The 12,492-nt window shown below is 26.3% G+C and overlaps 1 protein-coding gene across 1 annotated transcript; it reads left to right on the forward strand.

The window, feature by feature from the left end:
- The first annotated feature begins 788 nt into the window (after nt 1-788).
- LOC131598828 (protein SRC1-like) lies at nt 789-1,557 on the forward strand. Its single transcript, XM_058871392.1, has 2 exons — nt 789-1,269; nt 1,366-1,557. Exon 1 carries the CDS (start codon nt 844-846, stop codon nt 1,222-1,224), a length of 381 nt encoding a protein of 126 aa, XP_058727375.1. The 5' UTR covers nt 789-843; the 3' UTR covers nt 1,225-1,269; nt 1,366-1,557.
- The last annotated feature ends 10,935 nt before the right edge of the window (nt 1,558-12,492 follow it).

Raw genomic sequence — 12,492 nt, forward strand, 5'->3', positions numbered from 1 at the left:
AAAATTTCATTAACGTTTTCTTACAATAGAAAATTTTCCTTTGACCAAAAATTATTGAATATATATTTTTTTTCCATAAAAATTATCTTCTCTCAAATATAGAGTAGATACATCCAAAGACTAGATATTTTCAGTTTAAAAAAAAATTAGATACATCTATTTTATAAATAAAAATAATTTTTTTACATAAATAAAAAACATTTATATATAACTGTTTTATTAAATATTTATATTTAAATCAAGGGTGACAAATCGGATTTGTTTTACCCGTACTTTTTTATGAAATAAATAAAAAATTTAGGTCTGTATTCTCTAACATGTCATCTCATCTCGTTTTACTTTTTAACAAACTTTTGCAAACACGGCATTAATATAAAATTTTATAATTTTTAAATGAAAAATTTACAACGAGCAATTACACTGCACTGAATTTTTGTCACCCTTAATTTTGACATATAAATAAAGGGTTTAATGCACTGTCATTCAATAAAAGTATACATTTTGCCACATTATTTCAGCAATTTAAAATTATTAGTTAACAGTGTAAAACTTACACGGTGAATGCATAATATAAATAAATCTGATAAAATCCGGTAAAAAAATAAATCGGATAAGAATAAGTTATTTCTTTATGTGTTTTAAGCTACCGACCAATAGTAAAAATAATACCGTGTACACGTGGACACGGACGTTACACGCACATGGTCATTACCGTAATTTCAGCCAAAATAATATCTATTAAATATTAATTCACGTTACTTTTATTCAACTCTATAAATTCAATTACTCCTTCACAAGCAACATCACATAAAATCACAAAAAACCAAAACAAAATCATCAACAATGGCAGGAATCATCAACAAGATCGGAGAGACTCTTCACCTTGGAGGAGGGCACAAGAAAGAAGACGAACACAAAGGAGACAAGAGTCACGACGACAAGCACAAAGGTGAGCACAAGGAAGGTTTGGTTGAGAAGATCAAGGACAAGATCCATGGTGATGAACACAAAGGAGAGAAGAGTCATGATGATAAACACAAAGGGGAACACAAAGGTGAACACAAGGAAGGTGTAGTTGAGAAGATTAAGGACAAGATCCATGGTGGAAGTGATGAACATGGACACAAAGGTGAGAAGAAGGACAAGAAGAAGAAGGATAAGAAGAAGAAGGAACATGGTCATGGACATGGACATGATAGTAGCAGTAGCAGTGACAGTGATTAGATTAGATCTAATGTTGTTTGTTTCTCTCTTTCTATGTTCTTTAAGGTAATAATGTCGTTTTTTGCTATGTTTTTTATTACATTTTTCTTCAACTCCTTTTACTATGGACTAACTAATGTTTGTTTTTTTTTTTTTTTGCAGAGGTGTACTATACCTTATGGTGGGGAGTCATTGATAATAAGTTAGAGAGAGAGAGAAATTTATGTGTATTTCTGGTTTTTCTTTTTTTGTTATTGACTTATTATGTGCTAATTGTGAGAAAAGCTTACAGCTTTTAGTTTGGCTTGGATGTAAATTGGCATATATGAGAATAAATATGTTGATTATTAATAATTTTTTCTTAATATATATGCTTATTATTATTGTCAATATATATTGTTATAATAATTTAGTTATTTTTAAAATAAGATTACAACAGGGTTAGGTTAATTCAGTTGGTAAGGAGTTACTTACATGTGACAACCCTAAACTTATAACCCGACTCACATAATTTACAAAAAAAAATCACAACAAGATAATTTATTTTTTCTATTCACACCTCATCAATGTTGTTAAGAGTATATGGGCCAATCAAATTATAACCTCCCTTTAGTGTATCGGATACTCTTACATATTTTCTAATTTGACTCTAATAAATTTATAATTAAAGATACAATTTAAATAAATTTATTGAATCGCCGATACTATAAGACAATTTATAAATTTATAAATATATGATAAAGTCCGAAATTTTTGTTTGCATTTTCTTCAATAATTTCAAAATTACTAATAAAAATACAAATTTTAAAAATTGGTTCAAAAAATAAATAGGTAATACATGCAGCTTAAGATTCAAGCGCTTCCACCATAGTTAAATCGGATAAATAAATAAATAAATATATCATTAAACATCTTAATATAATTAATTTATATTATAATTTTAAAAATAAAATTCTCTAGTACTAATAATATCCAATAACAAATTAAAAAATTTAATTAAGGACAAATATTTAAATATTTGTCCTAATTCCTTAACTTAAAGTCATACAGGTTCTTTAATCACCACAATTTCCTCATCTCTTACAAGACCAACATCATTCACCCCATGTCTACGAACATTATATTATTTTTTTTCTTTCTATTTGCATTCAATTATCTCACTTATTTTAATTTTATTCTTTATCTTTCATCTATATAATTTTAAATGCTTGCTATATTTAATTTTTTACATTTAAAAAAATAAGGGAATAAAACATAAAAAACTTTGATTTTTTGAACCGATTGATTCAATAAAATCGGTTTCAAGTTATGCAATTATTTTGGTTTTTGCAATTGAAACGGTTTTATCCCAATTTTATAGACCTAGCAGTTTGTTGGTCATGATGAGGAGTAAGTCTTTATAACTTACTCTTGGAGTAAGAATAACCCTCCTCATTATATATATATATATATATATATATATATATATATATATATATATATATATATATATATATATATATATATATATATATATATATATATATATATATATAAGGTAGTGCATTGACAGTGTAAAATAGTTTTACACGGTCATCCAATTATTTTTTGAAATATTTTTCTATATAAAAAATTAAATAAAGCCGTTAGATTAATGAAAATCGATGGTTAAGATTTGAAGTAACTCTTATACACTTACTCTTGGAGTAAGAATATCCTTCCTCATACTTGAAGGAATAATGTCCAAGACATTTTCTTCATCATCTATCTCTGATTCAATCTCTCTAAGTTCTTCACATGCAGCATGCACATCCTTCCTCTGATGTGTGGTCTCAGTCACCAACATGTCACTTACGAAGTATGGCACATCTAGAATGACATCTTTATTCCTCTCTTTAATAGTTTGGTCACTCCTCAGTAGTTGAGTGCAATTACTTCCAACATGTTTACCTTGAAAATCACATAATAAGTCCATACTCACTTCAAACTTAAACTGCGTCTTAATTGACATTCTACATAAGATAATGTCTTCTCCATGAATGAAACTTATCACAATATCATTGTCTTCCACATGAACACTCTCCTGTTAGAACAATATTGGTTATGCAATACGTCTTTGAGTTTTGATGATAACAATGTGTATGTGGGTATGAACAATTTTGTTATACTAATGTTTGTTTTGTTAAGTACATAACAAACAAGTAATGACTCAAATGAAAAGGCGTAGCCAAAACATCATAAGCCACCAGGTTGTGTTTTCGCGCTACATACGTTCTAATTAACAGTAGCAACCACTTTAGAAGCAGAAGCATCTGAAGTTATCACCAGTTCTGAAGACCAAGTGCTGGAAGACTTTGAAGACGTAGTTCTGAAGACTCTAGAGACTTAAAGCTCTGAAGACTCAAGTTTCTGAAGACAAAGGATTCTGAAGACCAAGTGCTAAAGACTCTGAAGATGTGACTCTGAAGATTTGAAGTTCTGAAGCATTCAAAGCTTATTCTCTTTTCTTCCAACTCATGTTGCAAGCCTCTGAAGTTCAAGAAGGAAAGAAGATAATGATACTATGTAGTACAAGGTACAAGGTATAGACAAATGTTTCGTTCCACTACCAAAAAAGGACGGACGTTGCGTACTATCTTGTCCCTCACTATGTTCAAGCCGCTAAACTTCCAAAAGATTCAGAACTGCCCTCCAACGGATATATTATTGTATTGGCTATATAGAGACTTTAAGACTCAAAGAAGAAGCTACCAATTCACGATCCCATTCATTTTGTATAGACTGCCAATAAGCTTCATATTCTGTTAGTCTTAGATGTGAAAAAGAAAGTTTACATTCAACTTGTGTAGAAGCGCTTAATTGTAAACAAACCCTAATCAAAGGTTGTTTGATTGTTCCTTGAGAAAGTGAGTGAAGGTTGTCTCGAGAAGTCTAGGGCTAGAGAGTCTTAGAGGTTGTTAGTCACAGGGGTGCCTGTGCAAGGATGTTAGTCACCGGCTGTTGCCCGTGCATTGTAGTTAGTCACAGGGGTGCCTGTGCAAGGTTAGTCACTGACATTTTCCCGTGCGATTGTAATCGATTTGGTTATAGTGCGATTGTCCTCGATTGAGAAAGGAAAAATCACTTCGGAAGGGTGGACTGGACTAGCTTGATATTTGTCAAGTGATCCAGTATAAAAATACCGTGTTCTTTCCTTCTTTCATATTTTTGTTATTATCAATAGTGGAGAGTTTGTGGTTTCAAGAAAGGGGAATTATTTTATTGAAAAGAATTACGCTTTAAAAACCCTATTCAACCCCCCTTTCTAGTGTTTTTCACACCTTCATCTTCAAGTTGCTGACATCTATACTGATATACCTAATATCCTACAGCACCTGATCACTTTCTTCAATTGTCAGAGATTCTCTTATAGTCTTTCTTTCAGTAGTTATCCACTTTAAGTACTTTCTCTTCATCACATCTTTACAAACATTAACATCTTTAATAACTTGTTATACCCCAGCATGAACTCCACTCTTCATGGGGATAAAGCCATCATAAGTACAAACAACATTATCAGTATTGTTATTCACCTTTACCACATGACCCTTTTCATGAGAACTCTTGTCACTAGTCTTGGTTGATTTCTTCATGATTCTCTTCATTATGTTGGCACAAGGAAGGTCTTTAGTTTCCACACTCAGGTACTTATTGAAAGATGAACTTTTCACACCCATCTTCATAATACATGATAGTCTTAGAATCCATTTGATGACTTCATGATAGTTCTTGATTAAATACGTTCATCATTATGGGTAGTCATATCGTTTATAGATTGTGTGTTCTTTAAAATTAATCTGTAGTCCTAATCATTAGTAGTATAAATGCTTTCATTCACACCTTCATCCAGTGTCTTCATATTTTCAAATGCATGATCATGGTTATTAACAACCCCATCAACTATAGCAATATCAACCTCGACATCTTCATGAACATGATCATCATTCTCCTTATGCACTTGAGGCTTTATCAACATGTCGTACAGGATGTCTACCACATCCTTATCATCATCAAGATTTCTCAAGTTTGTTTTTTTGGGAATCTTCATCATGATGATTTTTCATAGACCCAAACCTGAGTGGAACAACACTCATACTTCCACCAGCAACTAGATTAGTATTATCAACAACTAGAGTGTTGAGAGAATTATCTAATACATCTATAATACAAGAAAATTAATGGTTGTGGAAAAATCCAAAATACCCTTATTTGATTTTTTGCCACCACATTAAAATTGTGGTTTTTTGGTCTTTGTACCATAAAGTTCTTAATTTTATTATTAAAATAATACAAATCTTATATTTTATCAAACTTATCAAATCTCTCTCTATTCTCTATTTTTTTCTCTTTCATCACTTTCTCACTTCTTTTTTCAAAAAAAATTTTATCAATCTATAATCTATAATATAAGAAAATTAATGATTGTGAAAAGTCCAAAATACCCTTATTTGATTTTTTGCCACCACATTAAAATTGTGGTTTTTTGGTCTTTGTACCATAAAGTTCTTAATTTTATTATTAACATAATACAACTTTTATATTTTATAAAACTTATCAAATCTCTTTCAATTCTCTATTTTTTTTCTCTTTTACCACTTTCTCACTTCTTCCTTTCAAAAAAAATCTATCAATCTATCTATAATATAAGAAAATTAATGGTTGTGGAAAATTTCAAAATACCCTTATTTGATTTTTCGTCACCACACTAAAATTGTGGTTTTTTGGTCTTTGTACCATCAAGTTCTTAATTTTATCATTAAAATAATACAACTCTTATATTTTATCAAACTTATCAAATTTCTTTCTATTCTCTATTTTTTTTCTCTTTCATCACTTTCTCACTTCTTTTTTTGAAAAAACAAAACTATCAATCTATAATCTATAATATAAGAAATTTAATGGCTGTGGAAAAGTCCAAAATACCCTTATTTGATTTTTTGCCACCACATTAAAATTGTGGTTTTTTGGTCTTTGTATCATAAAGTTCTTAATTTTATTATTAAAATAATACAACGCTTATATTTTATCAAACTTATCAAATCTCTCTCTATTCTCTATTTTTTTTCTCTTTAATCACTTTCTCACTTCTTTTTTCAAAAAAAAAAAATCTATCAATCTATAATCTATAATATAGGAAAATTAATGGTTGTGGAAAAGTCCAAAATACCCTTATTTGATTTTTTGACACCACATTAAAATTGTGGTTTTTTGGTCTTTGTATCATAAAGTTCTTAATTTTATTATTAAAATAATACAACTCTTATATTTTATTAAACTTATCAAATCTCTATCTATTCTCTATTTTTGTTCTCTTTGATCACTTTCTCACTTCTTTTTTCAAAAAAAAAACTATCAATCTATAATCAATAATATAAGAAAATTAATGGTTGTGGAAAAGTCCAAAATAACCTTATTTGTTTTTTTGCCACCACCTTAAAATTGTGGTTTTTTGGTCTTTGTACCGTAAAGTCCTTAATTTTATTATTAAAATAATACAACTCTTATATTTTATCAAACTTATCAAACCTCTCTCTATTCTCTATTTTTTTTTCTCTTCCATCACTTTCTCACTTCTTTCTTACAAAAAAAATATATCAATCTATAATATAAGAAAATTAATGATTGTGGAAAAGTCCAAAATACCCTTATTTGTTTTTTTGCCACCACATTAAAATTGTGGTTTTTTGGTCTTTGTACCATAAAGTTCTTAATTTTATTATTAAAATAATACAACTCTTATATTTATCAAACTTATCAAACCTCTCTCTATTCTCTATTTTTTTTTCTCTTTCATCACTTTCTCACTTTTTTCTTACAAAAAAAATCTATCAATCTATAATATAAGAAAATTAATAGTTGTGGAAAAGTCCAAAACAACCTTATTTGTTTTTTTGTCACCACATTAAAATTGTGGTTTTTTGGTCTTTGTATCATAAAGTTCTTAATTTTATTATTAAAATAATACAACGCTTATATTTTATCAAACTTATCAAATCTCTCTCTATTCTCTATTTTTTTTCTCTTTAATCACTTTCTCACTTCTTTTTTCAAAAAAAAAATCTATCAATCTATAATCTATAAAATAGGAAAATTAATGGTTGTGGAAAAGTCCAAAATACCCTTATTTGATTTTTTGACACCACATTAAAATTGTGGTTTTTTGGTCTTTGTACCATAAAGTTCTTAATTTTATTATTAAAATAATAAAACTCTTATATTTTATCAAACTTATCAAATCTCTTTCTATTCTATATTTTTTTCTCTTTCACCACTTTTTCACTTCTTTTTTCCAAAAAAAATATATCAATCTATCTATAATATAAGAAAATTAATGGATGTGGAAAAATCCAAAATACCCTTATTTGATTTTTTGCCACCACATTAAAATTGTGTTTTTTTTGTCTTTGTACCATAAAGTTCTTAATTTTATTATTAAAATTATCTATAATATAAGAAAATTAATGGATGTGGAAAAATCCAAAATACCCTTATTTGATTTTTTGCCACCACATTAAAATTGTGGTTTTTTTGTCTTTGTACCATAAAGTTCTTAATTTTATTATTAAAATTATACAAATCTTATATTTTATCAAACTTATCAAATCTCTCTCTATTCTCTATTTTTTTTCTCTTTCATCACTTTCTCACTTTTTTTTTCAAAAAAAAATCTATCAATCTATAATCTATAATATAAGAAAATTAATGGTTGTGGAAAAGTGCAAAATACTCTTATTTGATTTTTTGACACCACATTAAGATTGTGGTTTTTTTGTCTTTGTACCATAAAGTTCTTAATTTTATTATTAAAATAATACAACTCTTATATTTTATCAAACTTATCAAATCTCTCTGTATTCTCTATTTATTTTCTCTTTCATCACTTTCTCACTTTTTTTTTCAAAAAAAAATTTATCAATCTATAATCTATAATATAAGAAAATTAATGGTTGTGAAAAGTCCAAAATACCCTTATTTGATTTTTTGCGACCACATTAAAATTATGGTTTTTTGTCTTTGTACCATAAAGTTCTTAATTTTATTATTAACATAATACAACTCTTATATTTTATCAAACTTATCAAATCTCTTTCTATTCTCTATTTTTTTTCTCTTTTACCACTTTCTCACTTCTTCCTTTCAAAAAAAATCTATCAATCTATCTATAATATAAGAAAATTAATGGTTGTGGAAAAGTCCAAAATACCCTTATTTGATTTTTTGTAACCACACTAAAATTGTGGTTTTTTGGTCTTTGTACCATAAAGTTCTTAATTTTATCATTAAAATAATACAACTCTTATATTTTATCAAACTTATCAAGTTTCTTTCTATTCTCTATTTTTTTTCTCTTTCATCACTTTCTCACTTCTTTTAAAAAAAAAACAAAACTATCAATCTATAATCTATAATATAAGAAAATTAATGGTTGTAGAAAAGTCCAAAATACCCTTATTTGATTTTTTGCCACCACATTAAAATTGTGGTTTTTTGGTCTTTGTATCATAAAGTTCTTAATTTTATTATTAAAATAATACAACGCTTATATTTTATCAAACTTATCAAATCTCTCTCTATTCTCTATTTTTTTTCTCTTTAATCACTTTCTCACTTCTTTTTTCAAAAAAAAAAATCTATCAATCTATAATCTATAAAATAGGAAAATTAATGGTTGTGGAAAAGTCCAAAATACCCCTATTTGATTTTTTGACACCACATTAAAATTGTGGTTTTTTGGTCTTTGTACCATAAAGTTCTTAATTTTATTATTAACATAATACAACTCTTATATTTTATCAAACTTATCAAATCTCTTTCTATTCTCTATTTTTTTTCTCTTTTACCACTTTCTCACTTCTTCCTTTCAAAAAAAATCTATCAATCTATCTATAATATAAGAAAATTAATGGTTGTGGAAAAGTCCAAAATACCCTTATTTGATTTTTTGTAACCACACTAAAATTGTGGTTTTTTGGTCTTTGTACCATAAAGTTCTTAATTTTATCATTAAAATAATACAACTCTTATATTTTATCAAACTTATCAAGTTTCTTTCTATTCTCTATTTTTTTTCTCTTTCATCACTTTCTCACTTCTTTTAAAAAAAAAACAAAACTATCAATCTATAATCTATAATATAAGAAAATTAATGGTTGTGGAAAAGTCCAAAATACCCTTATTTGATTTTTTGCCACCACATTAAAATTGTGGTTTTTTGGTCTTTGTATCATAAAGTTCTTAATTTTATTATTAAAATAATACAACGTTTATATTTTATCAAACTTATCAAATCTCTCTCTATTCTCTATTTTTTTTCTCTTTAATCACTTTCTCACTTCTTTTTTCAAAAAAAAAATCTATCAATCTATAATCTATAAAATAGGAAAATTAATGGTTGTGGAAAAGTCCAAAATACCCTTATTTGATTTTTTGACACCACATTAAAATTGTGGTTTTTTGGTCTTTGTACCATAAAGTTCTTAATTTTATTATTAAAATAATAAAACTCTTATATTTTATCAAACTTATCAAATCTCTTTCTATTCTATATTTTTTTCTCTTTCACCACTTTTTCACTTCTTTTTTCCAAAAAAAATATATCAATCTATCTATAATATAAGAAAATTAATGGATGTGGAAAAATCCAAAATACCCTTATTTGATTTTTTGCCACCACATTAAAATTGTGGTTTTTTTGTCTTTGTACCATAAAGTTCTTAATTTTATTATTAAAATTATACAAATCTTATATTTTATCAAACTTATCAAATCTCTCTCTATTCTCTATTTTTTTTCTCTTTCATCACTTTCACACTTTTTTTTTCAAAAAAAAATCTATCAATCTATAATCTATAATATAAGAAAATTAATGGTTGTGGAAAAGTCCAAAATACTCTTATTTGATTTTTTGACACCACATTAAGATTGTGGTTTTTTTGTCTTTGTACCATAAAGTTCTTAATTTTATTATTAAAATAATACAACTCTTATATTTTATCAAACTTATCAAATCTCTCTGTATTCTCTATTTATTTTCTCTTTCATCACTTTCTCACTTTTTTTTTCAAAAAAAAATTTATCAATCTATAATCTATAATATAAGAAAATTAATGGTTGTGAAAAGTCCAAAATACCCTTATTTGATTTTTTGCGACCACATTAAAATTATGGTTTTTTGTCTTTGTACCATAAAGTTCTTAATTTTATTATTAACATAATACAACTCTTATATTTTATCAAACTTATCAAATCTCTTTCTATTCTCTATTTTTTTTCTCTTTTACCACTTTCTCACTTCTTCCTTTCAAAAAAAATCTATCAATCTATCTATAATATAAGAAAATTAATGGTTGTGGAAAAGTCCAAAATACCCTTATTTGATTTTTTGTAACCACACTAAAATTGTGGTTTTTTGGTCTTTGTACCATAAAGTTCTTAATTTTATCATTAAAATAATACAACTCTTATATTTTATCAAACTTATCAAGTTTCTTTCTATTCTCTATTTTTTTTCTCTTTCATCACTTTCTCACTTCTTTTAAAAAAAAAACAAAACTATCAATCTATAATCTATAATATAAGAAAATTAATGGTTGTAGAAAAGTCCAAAATACCCTTATTTGATTTTTTGCCACCACATTAAAATTGTGGTTTTTTGGTCTTTGTATCATAAAGTTCTTAATTTTATTATTAAAATAATACAACGCTTATATTTTATCAAACTTATCAAATCTCTCTCTATTCTCTATTTTTTTTCTCTTTAATCACTTTCTCACTTCTTTTTTCAAAAAAAAAAATCTATCAATCTATAATCTATAAAATAGGAAAATTAATGGTTGTGGAAAAGTCCAAAATACCCTTATTTGATTTTTTGACACCACATTAAAATTGTGGTTTTTTGGTCTTTGTACCATAAAGTTCTTAATTTTATTATTAACATAATACAACTCTTATATTTTATCAAACTTATCAAATCTCTTTCTATTCTCTATTTTTTTTTCTCTTTTACCACTTTCTCACTTCTTCCTTTCAAAAAAAATCTATCAATCTATCTATAATATAAGAAAATTAATGGTTGTGGAAAAGTCCAAAATACCCTTATTTGATTTTTTGTAACCACACTAAAATTGTGGTTTTTTGGTCTTTGTACCATAAAGTTCTTAATTTTATCATTAAAATAATACAACTCTTATATTTTATCAAACTTATCAAGTTTCTTTCTATTCTCTATTTTTTTTCTCTTTCATCACTTTCTCACTTCTTTTAAAAAAAAAACAAAACTATCAATCTATAATCTATAATATAAGAAAATTAATGGTTGTGGAAAAGTCCAAAATACCCTTATTTGATTTTTTGCCACCACATTAAAATTGTGGTTTTTTGGTCTTTGTATCATAAAGTTCTTAATTTTATTATTAAAATAATACAACGTTTATATTTTATCAAACTTATCAAATCTCTCTCTATTCTCTATTTTTTTTCTCTTTAATCACTTTCTCACTTCTTTTTTCAAAAAAAAAATCTATCAATCTATAATCTATAAAATATGAAAATTAATGGTTGTGGAAAAGTCCAAAATACCCTTATTTGATTTTTTGACACCACATTAAAATTGTGGTTTTTTGGTCTTTGTACCATAAAGTTCTTAATTTTATTATTAACATAATACAACTCTTATATTTTATCAAACTTATCAAATCTCTTTCTATTCTCTATTTTTTTTCTCTTTTACCACTTTCTCACTTCTTCCTTTCAAAAAAAATCTATCAATCTATCTATAATATAAGAAAATTAATGGTTGTGGAAAAGTCCAAAATACCCTTATTTGATTTTTTGTAACCACACTAAAATTGTGGTTTTTTGGTCTTTGTACCATAAAGTTCTTAATTTTATCATTAAAATAATACAACTCTTATATTTTATCAAACTTATCAAGTTTCTTTCTATTCTCTATTTTTTTTTCTCTTTCATCACTTTCTCACTTCTTTTAAAAAAAAAACAAAACTATCAATCTATAATCTATAATATAAGAAAGTTAATGGTTGTGGAAAAGTCCAAAATACCCTTATTTGATTTTTTGCCACCACATTAAAATTGTGGTTTTTTGGTCTTTGTATCATAAAGTTCTTAATTTTATTATTAAAATAATACAACGCTTATATTTTATCAAACTTATCAAATCTCTCTCTATTCTCTATTTTTTTTTCTCTTTAATCACTTTCTCACTTCTTTTTTCAAAAAAAAAATCTATCAATCTATAATCTATAAAATAGG

This window comes from Vicia villosa, linkage group LG4 (assembly GCF_029867415.1).
Source record: "Vicia villosa cultivar HV-30 ecotype Madison, WI linkage group LG4, Vvil1.0, whole genome shotgun sequence".
Classification (NCBI taxonomy): domain Eukaryota; kingdom Viridiplantae; phylum Streptophyta; class Magnoliopsida; order Fabales; family Fabaceae; genus Vicia; species Vicia villosa.

Coding starts and splice junctions, on each gene's coding strand:
- LOC131598828 (XM_058871392.1), top strand. CDS start 844: ATGGCAGGAATCATCAACAAGATCGGAGAGACTCTTCACCTTGGAGGA.